The sequence below is a fragment of the Scyliorhinus torazame genome, chromosome 12, assembly GCF_047496885.1.
Source record: "Scyliorhinus torazame isolate Kashiwa2021f chromosome 12, sScyTor2.1, whole genome shotgun sequence".
In the NCBI taxonomy this organism is placed as follows: Eukaryota; Metazoa; Chordata; class Chondrichthyes; order Carcharhiniformes; family Scyliorhinidae; genus Scyliorhinus; species Scyliorhinus torazame.
In genome coordinates this window covers 227343287-227369984 of record NC_092718.1, presented here as the reverse complement: position 1 = coordinate 227369984, position 26698 = coordinate 227343287, and the positions used below count along the sequence as shown (strand labels likewise).

The window sequence follows — 26698 nt, the reverse complement described above, 5'->3', positions numbered from 1 at the left end:
TGTCGGTGTCTCTCTCTGTCGGTGTCTCTCTCTGTCGGTGACTCTCTCTGTCGGTGACTCTCTCTCTCTGTCGGTGTCTCTCTCTGTCGGTGTCTCTCTCTGTCGGTGACTCTCTCTGTCGGTGACTCTCTCTCTGTCGGTGACTCTCTCTGTCGGTGACTCTCTCTCTGTCGGTGACTCTCTCTCTGTCGGTGACTCTCTCTCTGTCGGTGACTCTCTCTCTGTCGGTGACTCTCTCTCTCTGTCGGTGACTCTCTCTCTCTGTCGGTGACTCTCTCTCTGTCGGTGACTCTCTCTGTCGGTGACTCTCTCTCTGTCGGTGACTCTCTCTCTGTCGGTGACTCTTTCTCTCTGTCGGTGACTCTCTCTCTCTGTCGGTGACTCTCTCTCTCTGTCGGTGACTCTCTCTCTCTGTCGGTGACTCTCTCTCTGTCGGTGACTCACTCTCTCTGTCGGTGACTCTCTCTCTGTCGGTGACTCTCTCTCTCTGTCGGTGACTCTCTCTGTCGGTGACTCTCTCTCTGTCGGTCACTCTCTCTCTCTGTCGGTGACTCTCTCTGTCGGTGACTCTCTCTCTCTGTCGGTGACTCTCTCTCTGTCGGTGACTCTCTCTCTGTCGGTGACTCTCTGTCGGTGACTCTCTCTCTCTGTCGGTGACTCTCTCTCTGTCGGTGACTCTCTCTCTCTGTCGGTGACTCTCTCTGTCGGTGACTCTCTCTGTCGGTGACTCTCTCTCTGTCGGTGACTCTCTCTCTGTCGGTGACTCTCTCTCTGTCGGTGACTCTCTCTCTGTCGGTGACTCTCTCTCTGTCGGTGACTCTCTCTCTGTCGGTGACTCTCTCTCTGTCGGTGACTCTCTCTCTCTGTCGGTGACTCTCTCTCTCTGTCGGTGACTCTCTCTCTCTGTCGGTGACTCTCTCTCTCTGTCGGTGACTCTCTCTGTCGGTGACTCTCTCTGTCGGTGACTCTCTCTGTCGGTGACTCTCTCTGTCGGTGACTCTCTCTCTGTCGGTGACTCTCTCTCTCTGTCGGTGACTCTCTCTGTCGGTGACTCTCTCTGTCGGTGACTCTCTCTCTCTGTCGGTGACTCTCTCTCTCTGTCGGTGACTCTCTCTCTCTGTCGGTGACTCTCTCTCTCTGTCGGTGACTCTCTCTGTCGGTGACTCTCTCTGTCGGTGACTCTCTCTGTCGGTGACTCTCTCTGTCGGTGACTCTCTCTCTCTGTCGGTGACTCTCTCTCTGTCGGTGACTCTCTCTCTGTCGGTGACTCTCTCTGTCGGTGACTCTCTCTGTCGGTGACTCTCTCTCTCTGTCGGTGACTCTCTCTCTGTCGGTGACTCTCTCTCTGTCGGTGACTCTCTCTCTCTGTCGGTGACTCTCTCTCTGTCGGTGACTCTCTCTCTGTCGGTGACTCTCTCTCTGTCGGTGACTCTCTCTCTGTCGGTGACTCTCTCTCTGTCGGTGACTCTCTCTCTCTGTCGGTGACTCTCTCTCTCTGTCGGTGACTCTCTCTCTCTGTCGGTGACTCTCTCTCTCTGTCGGTGACTCTCTCTCTCTGTCGGTGACACTCTCTCTGTCGGTGACTCTCTCTCTGTCGGTGACTCTCTCTCTGTCGGTGACTCTCTCTCTCTGTCGGTGACTCTCTCTCTCTCGGTGACTCTCTCTCTGTCGGTGACTCTCTCTCTCTGTCGGTGACTCTCTGTCGGTGACTCTCTCTCTCTGTCGGTGACTCTCTCTCTGTCGGTGACTCTCTCTCTCTCGGTGACTCTCTCTCTGTCGGTGACTCTCTCTCTGTCGGTGACTCTCTCTGTCGGTGACTCTCTCTCTCTGTCGGTGACTCTCTTTCTCTGTCGGTGACTCTCTCTCTCTGTCGGTGACTCTCTCTCTGTCGGTGACTCTCTCTGTCGGTGACTCTCTCTCTCTGTCGGTGACTCTCTCTGTCGGTGACTCTCTCTCTCAGTCGGTGACTCTCTGTCGGTGACTCTCTCTCTCTGTCGGTGACTCTCTCTCTGTCGGTGACTCTCTCTCTCTGTCGGTGACTCTCTCTCTCTGTCGGTGACTCTCTCTCTGTCGGTGACTCTCTCTGTCGGTGACTCTCTCTCTGTCGCTGACTCTCTGTCGGTGACTCTCTCTCTGTCGGTGACTCTCTCTCTCTGTCGGTGACTCTCTCTCTGTCGGTGACTCTCTCTCTGTCGGTGACTCTCTCTCTCTGTCGGTGACTCTCTCTCTCTGTCGGTGACTCTCTCTCTGTCGGTGACTCTCACTCTCTGTCGGTGACTCTCTCTCTGTCGGTGACTCTCTCTGTCGGTGACTCTGTCGGTGACTCTCTCTCTGTCGGTGACTCTCTCTGTCGGTGACTCTCACTCTCTGTCGGTGACTCTCTCTCTGTCGGTGACTCTCTCTCTGTCGGTGACTCTCACTCTGTCGGTGACTCTCACTCTCTGTCGGTGACTCTCTCTCTGTCGGTGACTCTCTCTGTCGGTGACTCTCTCTCTCTGTCGGTGACTCTCTCTCTGTCGGTGACTCTCACTCTCTGTCGGTGACTCTCTCTCTGTCGGTGACTCTCTCTGTCGGTGACTCTCTCTCTGTCGGTGACTCTCTCTGTCGGTGACTCTCTCTCTGTCGGTGACTCTCTCTCTGTCCGTGACGCTCTCTCTCTGTCGGTGACTCTCTCTCTATCGGTGACTCTCTCTCTCTGTCGGTGACTCTCTCTCTGTCGGTGACTCTCTCTCTATCGGTGACTCTCTCTCTGTCGGTGACTCTCTCTCTGTCCGTGACGCTCTCTCTCTGTCGGTGACTCTCTCTCTATCGGTGACTCTCTCTCTCTGTCGGTGACTCTGTCTCTGTCGGTGACTCTCTCTCTATCGGTGACTCTCTCTCTCTCTGTCGGTGACTCTCTCTCTGTCGGTGACTCTCTCTCTCTGTCGGTGACTCTCTCTCTCTGTCGGTGACTCACTCTCTCTGTCGGTGACTCTCTCTCTGTCGGTGACTCTCTCTGTCGGTGACTCTCTCTCTCTGTCGGTGACTCTCTCTGTCGGTGACTCTCTCTCTCTGTCGGTGACTCTCTCTCTCTGTCGGTGACTCTCTCTCTGTCGGTGACTCTCTCTCTCTCTGTCGGTGACTCTCTCTCTCTGTCGGTAACTCTCTCTCTCTCTGTCGGTGACTCTCTCTCTCTGTCGGTGACTCTCTCTGTCGGTGACTCTCTCTCTCTGTCGGTGACTCTCTCTCTGTCGGTGACTCTCTCTCTGTCGGTGACTCTCTCTCTCTGTCGGTGACTCTCTCTCTGTCGGTGACTCTCTCTCTGTCGGTGACTCTCTCTCTGTCGGTGACTCTCTCTCTGTCGGTGACTCTCTCTCTGTCGGTGACTCTCTCTCTCTGTCGGTGACTCTCTCTCTCTGTCGGTGACTCTCTCTCTCTGTCGGTGACTCTCTCTCTCTGTCGGTGACTCTCTCTCTCTGTCGGTGACACTCTCTCTGTCGGTGACTCTCTCTCTGTCGGTGACTCTCTCTCTGTCGGTGACTCTCTCTCTCTGTCGGTGACTCTCTCTCTCTCGGTGACTCTCTCTCTGTCGGTGACTCTCTCTCTCTGTCGGTGACTCTCTGTCGGTGACTCTCTCTCTCTGTCGGTGACTCTCTCTCTGTCGGTGACTCTCTCTCTCTCGGTGACTCTCTCTCTGTCGGTGACTCTCTCTCTGTCGGTGACTCTCTCTGTCGGTGACTCTCTCTCTCTGTCGGTGACTCTCTCTCTCTGTCGGTGACTCTCTCTCTCTGTCGGTGACTCTCTCTCTGTCGGTGACTCTCTCTGTCGGTGACTCTCTCTCTCTGTCGGTGACTCTCTCTGTCGGTGACTCTCTCTCTCAGTCGGTGACTCTCTGTCGGTGACTCTCTCTCTCTGTCGGTGACTCTCTCTCTGTCGGTGACTCTCTCTCTCTGTCGGTGACTCTCTCTCTCTGTCGGTGACTCTCTCTCTGTCGGTGACTCTCTCTGTCGGTGACTCTCTCTCTGTCGCTGACTCTCTGTCGGTGACTCTCTCTCTGTCGGTGACTCTCTCTCTCTGTCGGTGACTCTCTCTCTGTCGGTGACTCTCTCTCTGTCGGTGACTCTCTCTCTCTGTCGGTGACTCTCTCTCTCTGTCGGTGACTCTCTCTCTGTCGGTGACTCTCACTCTCTGTCGGTGACTCTCTCTCTGTCGGTGACTCTCTCTGTCGGTGACTCTGTCGGTGACTCTCTCTCTGTCGGTGACTCTCTCTGTCGGTGACTCTCACTCTCTGTCGGTGACTCTCTCTCTGTCGGTGACTCTCTCTCTGTCGGTGACTCTCACTCTGTCGGTGACTCTCACTCTCTGTCGGTGACTCTCTCTCTGTCGGTGACTCTCTCTGTCGGTGACTCTCTCTCTCTGTCGGTGACTCTCTCTCTGTCGGTGACTCTCACTCTCTGTCGGTGACTCTCTCTCTGTCGGTGACTCTCTCTGTCGGTGACTCTCTCTCTGTCGGTGACTCTCTCTGTCGGTGACTCTCTCTCTGTCGGTGACTCTCTCTCTGTCCGTGACGCTCTCTCTCTGTCGGTGACTCTCTCTCTATCGGTGACTCTCTCTCTCTGTCGGTGACTCTCTCTCTGTCGGTGACTCTCTCTCTATCGGTGACTCTCTCTCTGTCGGTGACTCTCTCTCTGTCCGTGACGCTCTCTCTCTGTCGGTGACTCTCTCTCTATCGGTGACTCTCTCTCTCTGTCGGTGACTCTGTCTCTGTCGGTGACTCTCTCTCTATCGGTGACTCTCTCTCTCTCTGTCGGTGACTCTCTCTCTGTCGGTGACTCTCTCTCTCTGTCGGTGACTCTCTCTCTCTGTCGGTGACTCACTCTCTCTGTCGGTGACTCTCTCTCTGTCGGTGACTCTCTCTGTCGGTGACTCTCTCTCTCTGTCGGTGACTCTCTCTGTCGGTGACTCTCTCTCTCTGTCGGTGACTCTCTCTCTCTGTCGGTGACTCTCTCTCTGTCGGTGACTCTCTCTCTCTCTGTCGGTGACTCTCTCTCTCTGTCGGTAACTCTCTCTCTCTCTGTCGGTGACTCTCTCTCTCTGTCGGTGACTCTCTCTCTCTGTCGGTAACTCTCTCTCTCTCTGTCGGTGACTCTCTCTCTCTGTCGGTGTCTCTCTCTCTGTCGGTGACTCTCTCTCTCTCGGTGACTCTCTCTCTCTGTCGGTGACTCTCTCTCTCTGTCGGTGACTCTCTCTCTCTGTCGGTGACTCTCTCTGTCGGTGACTCTCCCTGTCGGTGACTCTCTCTGTCGGTGACTCTCTCTGTCGGTGACTCTCTCTGTCGGTGACTCACTCTCTCTGTCGGTGACTCTCTCTCTCTGTCGGTGACTCTCTCTCTCTGTCGGTGACTCTCTCTCTGTCGGTGACTCTCTCTCTCTGTCGGTGACTCTCTCCCTGTCGATGACTCTCTCTCTGTCGGTGACTCTCTCTCTCTGTCGGTGACTCTCTCTCTGTCGGTGACTCTCTCTCTCTGTCGGTGACTCTCTCTCTCTGTCGGTGACTCTCTCTCTCTGTCGGTGACTCTCTCTGTCGGTGACTCTCTCTGTCGGTGACTCTCTCTCTGTCGGTGACTCTCTCTCTGTCGATGACTCTCTCTCTGTCGGTGACTCTCTCTCTGTCGATGACTCTCTCTCTGTCGGTGACTCACTCTCTCTGTCGGTGACTCTCTCTCTCTGTCGGTGACTCTCTCTCTCTGTCGGTGACTCTCTCTCTCTGTCGGTGACTCTCTCTCTGTCGGTGACTCTCTCTCTCTGTCGGTGACTCTCTCAGTCGGTGACTCTCTCTGTCGGTGACTCTCTCTGTCGGTGACTCTCTCTGTCGGTGACTCTCTCTGTCGGTGACTCTCTCTGTCGGTGACTCTCTCTCTCTGTCGGTGACTCTCTCTCTCTGTCGGTGACTCTCTCTCTCTCTCGGTGACTCTCTCTCTCTCTCTCTCTGTCGGTGACTCTCTATCTCTGTCGGTGACTCTCTCTGTCGGTGACTCTCTCTCTCTGTCGGTGACTCTCTCTCTCTGTCGGTGACTCTCTCTCTGTCGGTGACTCTCTCTCTCTGTCGGTGACTCTCTCTCTCTGTCAGTGACTCTCTGTCGGTGACTCTCTCTCTGTCGGTGACTCTCTCTCTGTCGGTGACTCTCTCTCTGTCGGTGACTCTCTCTCTCTGTCGGTGACTCTCTCTCTCTGTCGGTGACTCTCTCTCTCTGTCGGTGACTCTCTCTCTCTGTCGGTGACTCTCTCTCTCTGTCGGTGACTCTCTCTCTCTGTCGGTGACTCTCTCTCTCTGTCGGTGACTCTCTCTCTCTGTCGGTGACTCTCTCTCTCTGTCGGTGACTCTCTCTCTCTCTCGGTGACTCTCTCTCTCTCTCGGTGACTCTCTCTCTGTCGGTGACTCTCTGTCGGTGACTCTCTCTCTCTGTCGGTGACTCTCTCTGTCGGTGACTCTCTGTCGGTGACTCTCTCTCTCTGTCGGTCACTCTCTCTCTCTGTCGGTCACTCTCTCTCTGTCGGTGACTCTCTCTCTCTGTCGGTGACTCTCTCTCTCTGTCGGTGACTCTCTCTCTCTGTCGGTGACTCTCTCTCTGTCGGTGACTCTCTCTCTGTCGGTGACTCTCTCTCTGTCGGTGACTCTCTCTGTCGGTGACTCTCTCTGTCGGTGACTCTCTCTGTCGGTGACTCTCTCTGTCGGTGACTCTCTCTCTGTCGGTGACTCTCTCTGTCGGTGACTCTCTCTGTCGGTGACTCTCTCTGTCGGTGACTCTCTCTGTCGGTGACTCTCTCTCTCTGTCGGTGACTCTCTCTCTCTGTCGGTGACTCTCTCTGTCGGTGACTCTCTCTCTCTGTCGGTGACTCTCTCTCTCTGTCGGTGACTCTCTCTCCCTGTCGGTGACTCTCTCTCTCTCTCGGTGACTCTCTCTCTCTCTCTCTCTGTCGGTGACTCTCTCTCTCTGTCGGTGACTCTCTATCTCTGTCGGTGACTCTCTCTGTCGGTGACTCTCTCTCTCTGTCGGTGACTCTCTGTCGGTGACTCTCTCTCTCTGTCGGTGACTCTCTCTCTCTCTGTCGGTGACTCTCTCTCTCTGTCAGTGACTCTCTGTCGGTGACTCTCTCTGTCGGTGACTCTCTCTCTCTGTCGGTGACTCTCTCTCTCTGTCGGTGACTCTCTCTCTCTGTCGGTGACTCTCTCTCTCTGTCGGTGACTCTCTCTCTCTGTCGGTGACTCTCTCTCTCTCTCGGTGACTCTCTCTCTCTCTCGGTGACTCTCTCTCTGTCGGTGACTCTCTCTGTCGGTGACTCTCTCTCTCTGTCGGTGACTCTCTCTCTCTGTCGGTGACTCTCTGTCGGTGACTCTCTCTCTCTGTCGGTGACTCTCTCTCTCTGTCGGTGACTCTCTCTCTCTGTCGGTGACTCTCTCTCTCTGTCGGTGACTCTCTCTCTCTGTCGGTGACTCTCTCTCTCTGTCGGTGACTCTCTCTCTGTCGGTGACTCTCTCTCTGTCGGTGACTCTCTCTCTGTCGGTGACTCTCTCTGTCGGTGACTCTCTCTGTCGGTGACTCTCTCTGTCGGTGACTCTCTCTCTCTGTCGGTGACTCTCTCTCTGTCGGTGACTCTCTCTCTGTCGGTGACTCTCTCTCTGTCGGTGACTCTCTCTCTGTCGGTGACTCTCTCTGTCGGTGACTCTCTCTCTGTCGGTGACTCTCTCTCTCTGTCGGTGACTCTCTCTCTCTGTCGGTGACTCTCTCTCTCTCTCGGTGACTCTCTCTCGGTGACTCTCTCTCTCTGTCGGTGACTCTCTCTCTGTCGGTGACTCTCCCTGTCGGTGACTCACTCTCTCTGTGACTCACTCTCTCTGTCGGTGACTCACTCTCTCTGTCGGTGACTCTCTCTGTCGGTGACTCTCTCTGTCGGTGACTCTCTCTCTCTCTCGGTGACTCTCTCTCGGTGACTCTCTCTCTCTGTCGGTGACTCTCTCTCTGTCGGTGACTCTCCCTGTCGGTGACTCACTCTCTCTGTGACTCACTCTCTCTGTCGGTGACTCACTCTCTCTGTCGGTGACTCTCTCTGTCGGTGACTCTCTCTGTCGGTGACTCTCTCTGTCGGTGACTCTCTCTCTCTGTCGGTGACTCTCTCTCTGTCGGTGACTCTCTCTCTGTCGGTGACTCTCTCTCTGTCGGTGACTCTCTCTCTCTGTCGGTGACTCTCTCTGTCGGTGACTCTCTCTGTCGGTGACTCTCCCTGTCGGTGACTCTCTCTCTCTGTCGGTGACTCTCTCTCTGTCGGTGACTCTCTCTCTGTCGGTGACTCTCTCTCTCTGTCGGTGACTCTCTCTGTCGGTGACTCTCTCTGTCGGTGACTCTCTCTGTTGGTGACTCTCTCTGTCGGTGACTCTCTCTCTCTGTCGGTGACTCTCTGTCGGTGACTCTCTCTCTCTGTCGGTGACTCTCTCTCTCTGTCGGTGACTCTCTCTCTGTCGGTGACTCTCTCTCTCTGTCGGTGACTCTCTCTGTCGGTGACTCTCTCTCTCTGTCGGTGACTCTCTCTGTCGGTGACTCTCTCTGTCGGTAACTCTCTCTGTCGGTGACTCTCTCTCTGTCGGTGACTCTCTCTCTCTGTCGGTGACTCTCTCTCTGTCGGTGACTCTCTCTCTCTGTCGGTGACTCTCTGTCGGTGACTCTCTCTCTCTGTCGGTGACTCTCTCTCTCTGTCGGTGACTCTCTCTCGGTCGGTGACTCTCTCTCTCTGTCGGTGACTCTCTCTGTCGGTGACTCTCTCTGTCGGTGACTCTCTCTCTGTCGGTGACTCTCTCTCTCGGTCGGTGACTCTCTCTCTGTCGGTGACTCTCTCTCTGTCGGTGACTCTCTCTCTCTGTCGGTGACTCTCTCTCTGTCGGTGACTCTCTCTCGGTCGGTGACTCTCTCTCTCTGTCGGTGACTCTCTCTCTGTCGGTGACTCTCTCTCTCTGTCGGTGACTCTCTCTGTCGGTGACTCTCTCTGTCGGTGACTCTCTCTCTGTCGGTGACTCTCTCTCTCTGTCGGTGACTCTCTCTCTCTGTCGGTGTCTCTCTCTCTGTCGGTGACTCTCTCTGTCGGTGACTCTCTCTGTCGGTGACTCTCTCTGTCGGTGACTCTCTCTCTGTCGGTGACTCTCTCTGTCGGTGACTCTCTCTGTCGGTGACTCTCTCTCTGTCGGTGACTCTCTCTCTCTGTCGGTGACTCTCTCTCTGTCGGTGACTCTCTCTCTGTCGGTGACTCTCTCTCTGTCGGTGACTCTCTCTGTCGGTGACTCTCTCTCTCTCTGTCGGTGACTCTCTCTGTCGGTGACTCTCTCTCTCTCTGTCGGTGACTCTCTCTCTCTCTGTCGGTGACTCTCTCTCTCTCTCTCTCTCTCTCTCTCTGTCGGTGACTCTCTTTTTCTCTCTCTCTCCCCAGGATCTGAAAGTCAAAAGTCCCAAGGATTCGAAGGAATGTTCCACCTCCGTCACTCTGGAAGGTAAGTTTCTATAAATTTGCTTTGAATGGCGTCCCCCGGACTGACCATCCCCCACACGCAGACACACGCTCACGTTTCCATGGCCGCTTTATTGAGTCTTTATTGTTTTGTGACCAAGTCCCAACCTGAACGATAGGCATTCTGTACAGACCCTACTCCATCCCCCCCCCCTGCCTGTACCCACTCCTCCCCCTGCCTGTACCCACTCCTCCCCCTGCCTGTACCCCCTCCTCCCCCTGCCTGTACCCCCTCCTCCCCCTGCCTGTACCCCGTCACCCCCCTGCCTGTACCCTGTCCTCCCCCTGCCTGTACCCACTCCTCCCCTGCCTGTACCCACTCCCCCACTGCCTGTTCCCCCTTCTCCCCTGCCTGTACCCCCTCCTCCCCCTGCCTGTACCCACTCCTCCCCCTGCCTGTACCCACTCCTCCCCCTGCCTGTACCCACTCCTACCCCTGCCTGTACCCACTCCTCCCCCTGCCTGTACCCCCTCCTCCCCTGCTTGATACCTACTCCCCCCTTCCTGTACCCCCTCCTCCCCCTGCCTGTACCCCCTCCTCCCCCTGCCTGTACCCACTCCTCCCCTTGCCTGTACCCACTCCTCCCCCTGCCTGTACCCACTCCTCCCCCTGCCTGTACCCCTTCCTCACCCTGCCTGTACCCCTTCCTCACCCTGCCTGTACCCCTTTCTCCCCCTGCCTGTACCCCCTCCTCCCCTGCTTGATACCTACTCCCCCTGCCTGTACCCACTCCTCCCCTGCCTGTACCCACTCCTCCCCTGCCTGTACCCACTCCTCCCCTGCCTGTACCCACTCCTCCCCCTACCTGTATCCCCTCCTCCCCTGCCTGTACCCACTCCTCCCCCTACCTGTATCCCCTCCTCCCCTGCCTGTACCCCCTCCTCCTCCTGCCTGAACCCTCCTCCTCCTGCCTGTACCCCCTCCTCCCCCTGCCTGTACCCTCCTCCCCTGCCTGTACCCTCCTCCCCTGCCTGTACCCCCTCCCCCCTGCCTGTACCCCCTCCCCCCTGCCTGTACCCACTCCTCCCTCTGCCTGTACCCACTCCTCCCCCTGCCTGTTCCCCCTTCTCCCCTGCCTGTACCCCCTCCTCCCCCTACTTGTTACCCACTCCCCCCCTGCCTGTACCCCCTCCTCCCCCTGCCTGTACCCCCTCCTCCCCTGCCTGTACGCACACCTTCCCTGCCTGTAATCTCTCCTCCCCTGCCTGTAATCTCTCCTCCCCTGCCTGTACCCTCTCCTAGCCCTGCCTGTACCCCGTCCTCCCCCTGCCTGTACCCACTCCCCCCGCCCCCACCCCATCTGTACCCACTCCCCCCGCCTGTACCCACTCCTCCCCCTGTACCCATTCCACCCCCGCCTGTACACACTCCTCCCCCTGCCTGTTAAGGACTCCCCCTGTCTGTAATCTCTCCTCCCCCTGCTTGTTACCCACTCCTCCCCCTGCCTGTATGCACCCCCCCTGCCTGTACCCACTCCCCCCTGCCTGTACGCACACCTTCCCTGCCTGTACGCACACCTTCCCTGCCTGTATGCACTCCCCCTGCCTGTAATCTCTCCTCCCCCTGCCTGTACCCACTCCTCCCCCTGCCTCTATGCACTCTCCCTGCCAGTAAACTCTCCTTTCCCTGCCTGTTACGCACTCCTCCCCCTGTACCCACTCCTTCCCTGCCTGTTACGCACTCCCCCTGTCTGTAATCGCTCCTCCCCCTGCCTGTACACACTCCTCCCCCTGCCTGTACGCACTCCTCCCCCTGCCTGTACGCTCTCCTCCCCCTGCCTGTTACCCACTCCTCCCCCTGCCTGTACGCACTCCTCCCCCTGCCTGTTACCCACTCCTCCCCCTGCCTGTTACCCACTCCTCCCCCTGCCTGTTACCCACTCCTCCTCTATCTATTCATGTGACGGGTCCAGTCTCCCCGTAGTGAGTGAGAGAGAGTGAGGGATGAGAAGGCGATGTCAATCCTGCTGATTCTCAGACTGTGCTGCAAGTCCAGCTGCTTTGGTAAATTCTCCATGTTTCTGATCTTTGTCTTTGTCTCTCGGCTCATTCATATTCTGTTTGTTCAGCGCTCTCTGTGTGAGCGACAAATTGCTTCTCAAGGATACAAAAGACGATAGTCACTGGATATTTGCTGCCTTGATCCAGACATTTTTAACCCTGTTATTCCGATTATTTGGAATAGTTTTCTTTGTCCTTGCAGTTACCTTCTGTAACGAAGAGGGAATAATCTGGCCCCAGTGGGAATGCTCAGTATTCTGGGAATATTTGGGTGAGATTGTGAATTCTCCCTGCTCATTCAGTCATCTCTATCTGACACAGTCGTCCCCACAGCAGGGACAGGGTCTGTCCGAAAGGCTGGCCCAGGCACAACCCAACCCTGCAACACAAACCACAACGGTTTCTGTAGAAATACTGCGACTAGTCACCATGTGGGCACAGATTCACTTATCTTGTATGACTGATGGATCAAACATGCAGGGGATCTGTGTGTGTAATGGGCAGGATCTCTGTGTGTAATGGGCAGGATTTTTGAGTGTCATGAACGGAATCTCTGTCTGTAATGTGCGGGATCTCTGTGTAATGGGCAGGATCTGTGTGTGTACATTACATAGAACATGCAGTGCAGAAGGAGGCCATTTGGCCCATCGAGTCGGCACCGACCCACTTAAGCCCTCACTTCAACCCTATCCCCGTAACCCAGTAACCCCACCTAATCTTCTTTGGACACTAATGGGCAGGATCTGTGTGTGTAACGTGCAGGATCTCTGTTTGTAATGGGCAGGATGTGTGTGTGTAATGGGAAGGATCTGTGTGTATAATGGGCAGGATCTGGATTGGATTTGTTTATTGTCACGTGTACCGAGGTACAGTGAAAAGTATTTTTCTGCGAGCAGCTCAACAGATCATTAAGTACATGGGAAGAAAAGGGAATAAAAGAAAATACATAATAGGGCAACACAACATATACAATGTAACTACATAAGCACCGGCATCGGGTGAAGCATACAGGGTGTAGTGTTAATGAGGTCAGTCCATAAGAGGGTCATTTAGGAGCCTGTGTGTGTAATGTGTGGGATCTTTGTGTAATGAGTGGGATCTCTGTGTGTAATGGGTGGTATCTGTTTGTGTAATGGGCGCAATCCCTGTATGTAATGGGCGGAATCTGTGTGTAATGGACACAATCTCTGTGTGTAATGGGCACAATCTCGGTGTGTAATGGGCGGAATGTAATGGGTGGGATCTCTGTGTGTAATGGGCAGGCTGTCTGTGTAATGGGCAGGATCTGTGTGTAATGCGTGGTATCTGTTTGTGTAATGGGCGCAATCCCTGTGTGTAATGTTCAGGCTGTCTGTGTAATGAATCATAGAAGAATCATAGAAGTTTACAGCATGGAAACAGGCCCTTCGGCCCAACCAGTCCATGCCGCCCAGTTTTTACCATTAAGCTAGTCCCAGTTGCCCGCATTTGGCCCATAACCCTCTATACCCATCTTACCCATGTAACTATCTAAATACTTTTTAAAAGACACAATTGTACCCGCCTCTACTACTACCTCTGGCAGCCCATTCCAGACACTCACTACCCTCTGAGTGAAGAAATTGCCCCTCTGGGCCCTTCTGAAACTCTCCCCTCTCACCTTAAACCTATGCCCTCTAGTTTTAGACTCCCCTACCTTTGGGAAAAGATGTTGACTATCTACCTTATCTATGCCCCTCATTATTTTATAGACCTCTATAAGGTCACCCCTAAGCCTCCTACGCTCCAGGGAAAAAAGCCCCAGTCTATCCAGCCTCTCCTTATAACTCAAACCATCAAGTCCCGGCAACATCCTAGTAAATCTTTTCTGCACTCTTTCCAGTTTAATAATATCCTTTCTATAATAGGGTGACCAGAACTGCACACAGTATTCCAGTGTGGCCGTACCAATGTCTTGTACAACTTCAACAAGACGTCCCAACTCCTGTATTCAATGTTCTGACCAATGAAACCAAGCATGCCGAATGCCTTCTTCACCACCCTGTCCACCTGCGACTCCACCTTCAAGGAGCTATGAACCTGTACTCCTAGATCTTTTTGTTCTATAACTCTCCCCAACGCCATGCCATTAACTGAGTAGGTCCTGGCCTGATTCGATCTGCCAAAATGCATCACCTCACATTTATCTAAATTAAACTCCATCTGCCATTCGTCGGCCCACTGGCCTAATTGATCAAGATCCCGTTGCAAGCCTTGCCCCAATTGAGAATTTTAACTCTTGGGCCAGACCTATCATTCTCCATAGCCAACTTAAAACTAATGGAGTTATGGTCACTTGTCCCAAAGTGATCCTTCACTAACACTTATGTCACTTGCCCTTCCTTATTTCCCAAGACGAGGTCAAGTTTTGCCCCCTCTCTAGTCGGTCCATCCACATACTGAATGAGAAATTCCTCTTGAATACACTCAACAAATTTCCCTCCATCTAAGCCCCTAATGCTATGGCTGTCCCAGTCAATGTTGGGAAAGTTAAAGTCCCCTACTATTACCACCCTATTGTTCTTGCAGCTATCTGTAATCTCCTTACATATTTGCTCCTCAATTTCCCGCTGACTATTTGGGGGCCTGTAGTACAGTCCTATCAAGGTGATCTCTCCCTTCTTATTTTTCAGTTCCACCCATATAGACTCAGTGGGCGAACCCTCGGATATATCCCCTCTAAGTACTGCCGTAATGTTCTCCCTAATCAAAAACGCCACTCCCCCTCCTCTCTTACCTCCTGTTCTATCATTTCTATAGCATCTGTACCCCGGAACATTGAGCTGCCAGTCCTGCCCCTCCCTTAGCCATGTTTCAGTCATAGCTATAATATCCCAGTCCCATGTGCCCATCCATGCCCTGAGTTCATCCGCTTTGCCCGTCAGGCCCCTTGCATGGAAATAAATGCAGTTTAATGTAGACTTTCCTTGCTCTCTGCCCTGCTTTCTCTGGTCGGGGTCTCTGTGTGTAATGGGCAGGATCTCTGTAATGGGCAGGATCTAGGTGTGTAATGGGCAGGATCTCGGTATGTAACGGGCAGGATGTCTGTGTAACAGGCGGAATCTCTGTGTAATGGCCGTGATCTCTGCATGTAATGGGCGGGATCTCTGTGTAATCGGCAGGACATCTGTGTGTAATGGGTGGGATCACTGTGTAAAGGTCAGGATCTCTGTGTGTAATGAACGGGATCTCTGTCTGTAATATGCGGGATCTTTGTATGTAATGGGCAGGGCCTGTGTTTGTATAATGGGCAGGATCTTTGTGTATAAGGGTGAAAACTCTGTGTAATGGACAGGATCCCTGTGTGTAATGGGCAGGGCCTCTGTGTAATGGGAGGGATCCCTCTGTAATGGGAGGGATCCCTGTGTAATGGGAGGGATCTCTGTGTAATGGGCGGGATCTCTGTGCGTAATGGGCGGGATCTCTGTGCGTAATGGGCGGGATCTCTGTGTAATGGACAGGATCCCTGTGTGTAATGGGCAGGGCCTCTGTGTAATGGGAGGGATCTCTGTGCGTAATGGGCGGGATCTCTGTGTAATGGGCAGGATCTCTGTGTAATGGGCAGGATCTCTGTGTAATGGGCAGGATCTCTGTGTAATGGGCGGGTTCTCTGTGTGTAATGGGTGGTGGGATCTAATTGTGTAATGTGCCAGAATGGGCAGCACGGTAGCACAGTGGTTAGCACAGTTGCTTCACAGCTCCAGGGTCCCAGGTTTGATTCCCTGCTGGGTCACTGTCTGTGCGGAGTCTGCACATCCTCCCCGTGTGTGCGTGGGTTTCCTCCGGGTGCTCCGGTTTCCTCCCACAGTCCAAAGATGTGCAGGTTAGGTGGATTGGCCATGATAAATTGCCCTTCGTGTCTAAAAAGGTTAGGTGGGGTTACTGGGTTACGGGGATAGGGTGGAAGTGAGGGCTTAAGTGGGTCGGTGCAGACCCGATGGGTCGAATGGCCTCCTTCTGCACTGTATGTTCTATGTTCTTTGTTATCTCTGTGTGTAAAGGGCAGGATTTGTGTGTGACGGACTGGATCTGAGTACAATGGGCAGGATCGCTGTGTAATGAGCGGTATCTCTGTGTGTAATGGGCAGGACCTCTGCGTGTAATGGGCGGGATCTCTGTGTGTAATAGGTGGGATCTGTGTGTGTAATGGGCGGGATCTCTGTGTAATGGGGGGATCTGTGTAATGGGCGGGATCTCTGTGTGTAATGGGTGGGATCTCTGTGTAATGTGCGGGATCTCTGTGTAATGGGTGGGATCTCTGTGTAATGGGTGGGATCTCTGTGTAATGGGTGGGATCTCTGTGTAATGGGTGGGATCTCTGTGTAATGGGTGGGATCTCTGCGTAATGGGCGGGATCTCTGCGTAATGGGCGGGATCTCTGTGTAATGGGTAGGATCTCTATGTATAATGGTCAGGATCCCTGTGTGTAATGGGCAGGACCTGTGTGTGTAATGGGTGGAATCTCTGCGTGTAATGGGCAGGATCTCTGTGTAATGGGCGGGATCTTTGTATGTAATGGGCGGGATATCTGTAATGGGCGGGATATCTGTAATGGGCGGGATATCTGTAATGGGCGGGATCTCGGCGTAATGGGCGGGATCTCTGCGTAATGGGCGGGATCTCTGCGTAATGGGGGGGATCTCTGCGTAATGGGGGGGATCTCTGCGTAATGGGCGGGATCTCTGCGTAATGGGCGGGATCTCTGCGTAATGGGCGGGATCTCTGCGTAATGGGCGGGATCTCTGCGTAATGGGTGGGATCTCTGTGTAATGGGTGGGATCTCTGTGTAATGGGTGGGATCTCTGTGTAATGGGTGGGATCTCTGCGTAATGGGCGGGATCTCTGTGTAATGGGTAGGATCTCTATGTATAATGGTCAGGATCCCTGTGTGTAATGGGCAGGACCTGTGTGTGTAATGGGTGGAATCTCTGCGTGTAATGGGCAGGATCCCTGTGTAATGGGCGGGATCTTTGTATGTAATGGGCGGGATATCTGTAATGGGCGGGATATCTGTAATGGGCGGGATCTCTGCGTAATGGGCGGGATCTCTGCGTAATGGGGGGGATCTCTGCGTAATGGGGGGGATCTCTGCGTAATGGGCGGGATCTCTGCGTAATGGGCGGGATCTCTGCGTAATGGGCGGGATCTCTGCGTAATGGGCAGGATCTGTGTAATGGGCGGGATCTCTGTATAATGGGCGGGATCTCTGTGTAATGGGCGGGATCTCTGTGTAATGGGCGGGATCTCTGTGTAATGGGCGGGATCTCTGTAATGAGCGGGATCTCTGTGTAATGGGCGGGATCTCTGTGTAATGGGCGGGATCTCTGTAATGGGCGGGATCTCTGTGTAATGGGCGGGATCTCTGTGTAATGGGCGGGATCTGTGAAATGGGCGGATCCCTGTGTGTAATAGAACATAGAACAGTACAGCACAGAACAGGCCCTTCGGCCCTCGATGATGTGCCGAGCCTTGTCCGAAACCAAGATCAAGCTATCCCACTGCCTGTCATTCTGATGTGCTCCATGTGCCTATCCAATAACCGCTTGAAAGTTCCTAAAGTGTCCGACTCCACTCTCACAGCAGGCAGTCCATTCCACACCCTAACCACTCTCTGACTAAAGAACCTACCTCGGACATCCCTCCTATATCTCCCACCCTGAACCTTATAGTTATGCTCCCTTGTAACAGCTACATCCACCCGAGGAAATAGTCTCTGAATGTCCACTCTATCTATGTGCGGGATCTCTGTGTAATGTGCGGGATCTCTGTGTAATGTGCGGGATCTCTGTGTAATGTGCGGGATCTCTGTGTAATGTGCGGGATCTCTGTGTAATGTGCGGGATCTCTGTGTAATGTGCGGGATCTCTGTGTAATGTGCGGGATCTCTGTGTAATGTGCGGGATCTCTGTGTAATGTGCGGGATCTCTGTGTAATGTGCGGGATCTCTGTGTAATGTGCGGGATCTCTGTGTAATGAGCGGGATCTCTGTGTAATGAGCGGGATCTCTGTGTAATGGGTAGGATCTCTGTGTATAATGGTCAGGATCCCTGTGTGTGTAATGGGTGAAATCTCTGCGTGTAATGGGCGGGACCTCTGTGTAATGGGCGGGATCTGTGTAATGGGTGGGATCTCTGTGTAATGGGCGGGATCTCTGTGTAATGGGCGGGATCTCTGTGTAATGGGCGGGATCTGTGTAATGGGCGGGATCTCTGTGTAATGGGCGGGATCTCTGTGTAATGGGCGGGATCTCTGTGTAATGGGCGGGATCTGTGTAATGGGCGGGATCTCTGTGTAATGGGCGTGATCTCTGTGTAATGGGCGGGATCTCTGTGTGCAATGGGCGGGATCTCTGTAATGAGCAGGATCTTGGTGTGTAACAGGCGGAATCGCTGTGTGTAACGGGCAGGATCTCTGTGTAACGGGCAGGATATCGGTGTGTAATGTGCGGCATCACTGTGCATTGTGCGAGGTCTCTGTGAATTATGTGCGGCACATTTGTGTGTAATGGGCAGGATCTCTGTGTAATGGGTAGGATGTGAGCGTAATGGGCAGGGTTGTGTGTAATGGGTGGGATCTCTGTGTGTAACGGACAGGATCTGATACAATGGATCCTGTGTAATGTTCGGGACCATGTGTGTAATGTGAGGGATATCTGTTTGTAATGGGCGGGATCTCTGTGTGTAATATGCAGCATCACTGTGTGTAATGGGCTGGATCTCTCTGTAATGGTAATTATCTGTGTGTCATGGGCAGGTTCTATGTGTAACGGACAGGATCTGTGAGTAATGGGCAGGATCTGTGTGTGTGTAATGGGCGGGACATAGAACATAGAAAATACAGCACAGAACAGGCCCTTCGGCCCACGATGTTGTGCCGAACCTTTGTCCTAGATTAATCATAGATTATCATTGAATTTACAGTGCAGAAGGAGGCCATTCGGCCCTTTGAGTCTGCACCGGCTCTTGGAAAGAGCACCCTACCCAAACTCAACACCTCCACCCAACACCAAGGGCAATTTGGACATTAAGGGCAATTTATCATTGGCCAATTCACCTAACCCGCACATCTTTGGACTGTGGGAGGAAACCGGAGCACCCGGAGGAAACCCACGCAGACACGGGGAGGACGTGCAGACCCCGCACAGACAACGACCCAAGCCGGAATCGAACCTGGGACCATGGAGCCGTGAAGCAATTGTGCTATCCACAATGCTACCGTGCTGCCCTTTAAGAACAAATAAATCTACACTATATCATTTTACCGTAATCCATGTACCTATCCAATAGCTGCTTGAAGGTCCCTAATGTTTCCGACTCAACTACTTCCACAGGCAGTGCATTCCATGCCCCCACTACTCTCTGGGTAAAGAACCTACCTCTGATATCCCTCCTATATCTTCCACCTTTCACCTTAAATTTATGTCCCCTTGTAATGGTGTGTTCCACCCGGGGAAAAAGTCTCTGACTGTCTACTCTATCTATTCCCCTGATCATCTTATAAACCTCTATCAAGTCGCCCCTCATCCTTCTCCGCTCTAATGAGAAAAGGCCTAGCACCCTCAACCTTTCCTCGTAAGACCTACTCTCCATTCCAGGCAACATCCTGGTAAATCTTCTTTGCACCCTTTCCAGAGCTTCCACATCCTTCCTAAAATGAGGCGACCAGAACTGTACACAGTACTCCAAATGTGGCCTTACCAAAGTTTTGTACAGCTGCATCATCACCTCACGGCTCTTAAATTCAATCCCTCTGTTAATGAACGCGAGCACACCATAGGCCTTCTTCACAGCTCTATCCACTTGAGTGGCAACTTTCAAAGATGTATGAACATAGACCCCAAGATCTCTCTGCTCCTCCACATTGCCAAGAACTCTACCGTTAACCCTGTATTCCGCATTCATATTTGTCCTTCCAAAATGGACAACCTCACACTTTTCAGGGTTAAACTCCATCTGCCACTTCTCAGCCCAGCTCTGCATCCTATCTATGTCTCTTTGCAGCCGACAACAGCTCTCCTTACTATCCACAACTGCACCAATCTTTGTATCATCTGCAAATTTACTGACCCACCCTTCAACTCCCTCATCCAAGTCATTAATGAAAATCACAAACAGCAGAGGACCCAGAACTGATCCCTGCGGTACGCCACTGGTAACTGGGATCCAGGCTGAATATTTGCCATCCACCACCACTCTCTGACTTCTATCGGTTAGCCAGTTTGTTATCCAACTGGCCAAATTTCCCACTATCCCATGCCTCCTTACTTTCTGCATAAGCCTACCATGGGGAACTTTATCAAATGCCTTACTAAAATACATGTACACTACATCCACTGCTTTACCTTCATCCATATGCTTGGTCACTTCCTCAAAGAATTCAATAAGATTTGTAAGGCAAGACCTACCCCTCACAAATCCGTGCTGACTATCCCTAATCAAGCAGTGTCTTTCCAGATGCTCAGAAATCCTATCCTTCAGTACCCTTTCCATTACTTTGCCTACCACCGAAGTAAGACTAACTGGCCTGTAATTCCCAGGGTTATCCCTAGTTCCTTTTTTGAACAGGGACACGACATTCGCCACTCTCCAATCCCCTGGTACCACCCCTGTTGACAGTGAGGATGAAAAGATAATTGCCAACGGCTCTGCAATTTCATCTCTTGCTTCCCATAGAATCCTTGGATATATCCCGTCAGGCCCGGGGGACTTGTCTATCCTCAAGTTTTTCAAAATGCCCAACACATCTTCCTTCCTAACAAGTATTTCCTCGAGCTTACCAATCTGTTTCACACTGTCCTCTCCAACAATATCGCCCCTCTCATTTGTAAATACAGAAGAAAAGTACTCATTCAAGACCTCTCCTATCTCTTCAGACTCAACACACTATCTCCCGCTACTGTCCTTGATCGGACCTACCCTCGCTCTAGTCATTCTCATATTTCTCACATATGTGTAAAAGGCCTTGGGGTTTTCCTTGATCCTACCCGCCAGAGATTGTTCATGCCCTCTCTTAACTCTCCTAATCCCTTTCTTCAGTTCCCTCCTGGCTATCTTGTATCCCTCCAATGCCCTGTCTGAACCTTGTTTCCTCAACCTTACATAAGTCACCTTTTTCCTCTTAACAAGACATTCAACCTCTCTTGTCAACCATGGTTCCCTCACTCGACCATCTCTTCCCTGCCTGACAGGGACATACATATCAAGGACACGTAGCACCTGTTCCTTGAACAAGTTCCACATTTCACTTGTGTCCTTCCCTGCCAGCCTATGTTCCCAACTTATGCACTTCAATTCTTGTCTGACAACATCGTATTTACCCTTCCCCCAATTGTAAACCTTGCCCTGTTGCACGTACCTATCCCTCTCCATTACTAAAGTGAAAGTCACAGAATTGTGGTCACTATCTCCAAAATGCTCCCCCACTAACAAATCTATCACTTGCCCTGGTTCATTACCCAGTACTCAATCCAATATTGCCCCTCCTCTGGTCGGACAATCTACATACTGTGTTAGAAAAGCTTCCTGGACACACTGCACAAACACCACCCCATCCAAACTATTTGATCTAAAGAGTTTCCACTCAATATTTGGGAAGTTAAAGTCGCCCATGACTACTACCCTATGACTTCTGCACCTTTCCAAAATCTGTTTCCCAATCTGTTCCTCCACATCTCTGTTCCTATTGGGGGGCCTATAGAAAACTCCTAAGAAGGTGACTGCTCCTTTCCTATTTCTGACTTCAACCCATACTACCTCAATAGGGTGATACTCCTCGAACTGCCTTTCTGCAGCTGTTATACTATCTCTAATTAATAATGCCACCCCCCCCCCACCTCTTTTACCACCCTCCCTAATCTTATTGAATCATCTATAACCAGGGACCTCCAACAACCATTTCTGCCCCTCTTCTATCCAAGTTTCCGTGATGGCCACCACATCGTAGTCCCAAGTACCGATCCATGCCTTAAGTTCACCCACCTTATTCCTGATGCTTCTTGCGTTGAAGTATACACACTTCAACCCATCTCCGTGCCTGCAAATACTCTCCTTTGTCAGTGTTCCCTTCCCCACTGCCTCATTACATGCTTTGGCGTCCTGAATATCGGCTACCTTAGTTACTGGACTACAAATCCGGTTCCCATTCCCTGGCCAAATTAGTTTAAACCATCCAGAAGAGTACTAGCAAACCTCCCTCCCAGGATATTGGTGCCCCTCTGGTTCAGATGCAACCCGTCCTGCTTGTACAGGTCCCACCTTCCCCAGAATGCGCTCCAATTATCCAAATACCTGAAGCCCTCCCTCCTACACCATTCCTGCAGCCACGTGTTCAACTGCACTCTCTCCCTATTCCTAGCCTCGCTATCACGTGGCACCGGCAACAAACCAGAGATGACAACTCTGTCTGTCCTGGCTTTCAACTTCCAGCCTAACTCCCTAAACTTGTTTATTACCTCCACACCCCTTTTCCTACCTATGTCGTTGGTACCAATGTGCACCACGACTTCTGGCTGCTCACCCTCCCCATTAAGGATCCTGAAGACACGATCCGAGACATCCCTGGCCCTGGCACCCGGGAGGCAACATACCTTCCGGGAGTCTCGCTCGCGACCACAGAATCTCCTATCTATTCCCCTAACCATTGAATCTCCTACAACTATTGCTTTTCTATTCTCCCCCCTTCCCTTCTGAGCCCCAGAGCCAGACTCCGTGCCAGAGACCTGACCGCTAGGGCCTTCCCCCGGTAGGTCATCCCCCCCAACAGCATCCAAAACGGTATACTTGTTATGAAGGGGAACGGCCACGAGGGATCCCTGCACTATCTGCCTGTTTGTTTTTTTCCCCCTGACTGTAACCCAGCTATTCTTGTCCTGTACCTTGGGTATGGTTACCCCCCTGTAACTCTTCTCAATCACCCCCTCTGCCTCCCGGATGATCCGAAGTTCATCCAGCTTCAGCTCCAGTTCCCTAACACGGTCTTTGAGGAGCTGAAGTTGGGTGCACTTCCCGCAGGTATAGTCAGTGGGGACACCGGTGGTATCCCTCACCACCCACATCCTACAGGAGGAGCATGTAACTGGCCTAGCCTCCATCCCCTCTTACCTTACAGAATATAGCTGCTGTGTGGACTAACTAGATCTCCGCCCTCCGACTCTGCTCCCAGTCAGCTACACTTCCTGTAAACTCCTGGCTCTCTTCGCACTCTTTGCGGAAATGTCGGAAACAAAATGAAAGGAGCACCTTACTCCCTCCTCACCTAACTCCCTCGGTCACCAAACTCTCACTATCGCACTCAAAAAGCACCAAATTCAGCACTCCCTCGGTCACCAAACTCTCACTATCGCACTCAAAAAGCACCAAATTCAGCACTCCCTCGGTCACCAAACTCTCACTATCGCACTCAAAAAGCACCAAATTCAGCACTCAGTGCAAACAAAGTCTGCACTGTCGGGGATCACTTTTATACTGTGAATCTAGCCTCTGAAAACTGGCCTAATCCAATTAACTAATTAACAAGCTCCAGCTGCAAGTGCCTACAAGTAGAAGCCTGTTTAAAGCTGATTGAAAATTCACCTCCTTCTAAACCAAACAGCAACTTTTAAGTTAATTAACTAAATAAAAGAAAGACTAAACTTTAGATAAAAATGAAGCCTTATACTCCCTCGGTCACCAAACTCTCACTATCGCACTCAAAAAGCACCAAATTCAGCACTCAGTGCAAATCTGTGTGTAATATGCAGCATCACTGTGTGTAATGGGTTGGATCTCTCTGTAATGGTAATTATCTGTGTGTCATGGGCAGGTTCTATGTGTAACGGACAGGATCTGTGAGTAATGGGCAGGATCTGTGTGTGTGTAATGGGCGGGACATCTGTGTGTAATATGCGGGATCTCTGTGTGTAATGGGCAAGATCTCGGTGTGTAATGAGTAGGATGCCTGTGTATAATGGGCAAGATCTCGGTGTGTAATGAGCGGGATCCCTGTGTGTAATGGGCAGGATCTCTGTGTGTAATGGGCAGGATCTTTGTGTGTAATGGGCGAGATATCTGTGTGTAATAAATAGGATCTCTGTAATGGGTGGGATCTGTGTGTAATGAGCGGGATCTGTGTGTGTAATGTGCAGGATCTCTGTGTGTAATGAGCGGGATCTTTGTGTGTAATGTGCGGGATCCCTGTGTGTAATGTGCGGGATCCCTGTGTGTAATGTGCGGGATCCCTGTGTGTAATGTGCGGGATCCCTGTGTGTAATGTGCGGGATCCCTGTGTGTAATGTGCGGGATCCCTGTGTGTAATGTGCGGGATCCCTGTGTGTAATGTGCGGGATCCCTGTGTGTAATGTGCGGGATCCCTGTGTGTAATGTGCGGGATCCCTGTGTGTAATGTGCGGGATCCCTGTGTGTAATGTGCGGGATCCCTGTGTGTAATGTGCGGGATCCCTGTGTATAATGTGTGGGATCCCTGTGTGTAATGTGTGGGATCCCTGTGTGTAATGTGTGGGATCCCTGTGTGTAATGTGCGGGATCCCTGTGTGTAATGTGTGGGATCTTTGTGTATAATAGGCGAAGACTGGTGTGCTGAATCTTAATAAAGGGAACTATGAAGATATGAGGCATGAGTTGGCCTTGTGAGATTGGGGAGCGTTACTTAAAGGGATGACAGTGGATAGACAATGGCAAACATTCAAGGAACGCATGGAGGAACTGCAGCCACTGCTCATTCCTGTCTGGCACAAAAGCAAAGGGGGTAAGAGGGCCAATCCATGGTTACAAAGGAAATTAGAAATAGTATCCGACACAAGGAAGATGCATACAGATTGGTCAAGAAACATAACAGGTCTGAGGATTGGGAGCAGTTTAGAATTCAGCAAAGAAGGATGAAGGAATTGATTAAGAAGGGGAAAGTACAGTACGAAAGGAAGCTTGGAGGGAAGTTAAAGACTGACACTAAGAGTTTCTACAGCTATGTGAAGAGAAAGCGATTGGTAAAGAGAAATGTAGGCCCACTACAGACAGAAACAGGGGAATGTAAAATAAGGGCCAACGAAATGGCTGAGCAATTAAATACATACTTTGGTTCTGTCTTCACAAATGAGGACACAAATCAGATCCCAGAAATGTTGGAGAATAAAAGGTTTAGTGAGAGGGAAAAACTGAGGGAGATCATCATTAGTAGAGAAATGGTGCTGGGAAAATTGATGGGATTGAAGGCTGATAAATCCCCAGGGCCTGAGAATCTGCATCCCAGGGAGCTTAAGGAGGTGGATCTGGAAATAGTGGATGCATTGGTGGTCATCTTCCGGGATTCTATAGATTCTGGAACTGTCCCTGCAGATTGGAGGGTAGCTCACGTCACTCCGATATTCAAAAAGGGAAATAGAGAGAAAGCAGGGAATTATAGACCAGTAAGCCTAACATCGGCAGTGGGGAAAATGCTTGAATCCATTATCAAGGACTTTATAGCGGAACATTTAGAAAGCAGTGGCAGGATCAGTCAGAGTCAGCATGGATTTATGAAGGGAAAATCATGCTTGACAAATCTGTTGGAATTCTTTGAAGATGTAACCAGTACAGTTGACAAGGGGGAGCCAGTCGATGTGGTATATTTGGACTTTTAGAAGGTGTTTGACAAAGTCCCGCTTAAGAGATTATTGTGCAAAATTAAAGCTCATGGGATTGGGGGAAATGTACTGAGGTGGATAGAAAACTGGTTGGCAGAGAGGAATAATGGGTCCTTTGCAAATTGGCAGGTAGTAACTAGTGGGTGCTGGGACCCCAGCTATTCACAGGGATCGGTGCTGGGACCCCAGCTATTCACAATATATATTAATGATTTGGATGAGGGAACAAAATGCAACATCTCAAAGTTTGCAGATGATACCATGTTAGGTGGGAGGGTGAATTGTGACGAGGATGCAGAGATTCTACAGCAAGATCTGGACAGGTTGGGCGAGTGGGCAAACCAATGGCAGATGCAGTATAATTTGGATAAGTGTGAGGTTATTCATTTTGGAAGCAAAAACAGGAGGCAGATTACTACCTGAATGGTTGTAAATTGAGAGAGGGGAGTGTGTGTGATGGATTTAGGTTATTCCGGACCTGATAATACTTTATTAATAACCTATGCTCTAAGTTAACCCCCAAAAGAGGGAAATCTCTGAGACTCAGAATAGATCTCCCGAAGGGAGAAAGCTTTTCCTGGTCTCAGACAGTTAAACAGGATCTCAGTTACTTTTTATGGGGAAAGTTCAGGTACATCACTCATAACTAAATCGTTACCTCTATCGTCGTGGGTCCTTAGTCATTTAAGACTTCCTAAATGAATGTCTAGGAGTTTAGACTTTGGGAGTACTTCTTACACAGTATAATTTTAATCAAAGTATTTTTATTGTAAAAATACTCCCAATAGATACTTACAGAATTGCAGAGTTAAAATATAAATCGATTAACAGTCTTTAGTTATCTGTTAATAATATAAAATTGTTAACAGTCCTATGTTATCTGCTAACACACTAACGTCTCTTAATAGAATGAGATATCTGAAACATGGAAAATCTTAAAGTATCTCCTATCAATTTCTTAATACATTTCTAAGAAGTTAAACAAAAACATACTTACAAAACCTGAGGTTTTGTCTGACGAGGCAAGCTTTTAAGAACAGAACTGACTCACACTCCCAAAGGGGAGAGAGAACTTTCTGCTAAAATGCCTCTTAATATACATTAAAATCCCTTATCGGTCAAGGACAGCCTCTGTTATCCTGGCACTTATTGATGGTTAATTACCTATAGCCAAATGGCTAATTGGATGTATTATCATTAATACATCTTTTAATGGTCGTAGGGTCTGTGTAAATGTCAGGCGTCCTAAGATATATTGGCAAGGGGGACTCGTATCGAGGCCTGTCTTTTTTCAGTGTTGTCATGTTCTTTAGATACCAAAACAGACACTTTTTGTGAGGGTGTTATTCTAAGTGTCAAGAGGTATAGTTAGGGAAAGATTTGTGTATCTATTTATCTGGAGAATTCCCTGTCCTTATGTTTTGAATATTTATAGGTGCAGGGAGTAATCTCAAAGAAATTTATGGTCTGTCAAAGAAGAGCCTTTATTATCTTGTATTTGTTTGTATTAACGAGCCTTTGAAACCAGCTT

General features: G+C 51.2%; 1 protein-coding gene across 1 annotated transcript in view; it reads left to right on the top strand.

The window, feature by feature from the left end:
• abr (ABR activator of RhoGEF and GTPase) overlaps positions 1-26698 on the top strand; it is a 134541-nt gene that overhangs the window by 33304 nt on the left and 74539 nt on the right. Inside the window, exon 5 of the mRNA XM_072470152.1 lies at positions 9456-9516. Coding sequence (XP_072326253.1) covers positions 9456-9516 — 61 coding nt within the window. The remainder of the gene's footprint in view (positions 1-9455; positions 9517-26698) is intronic.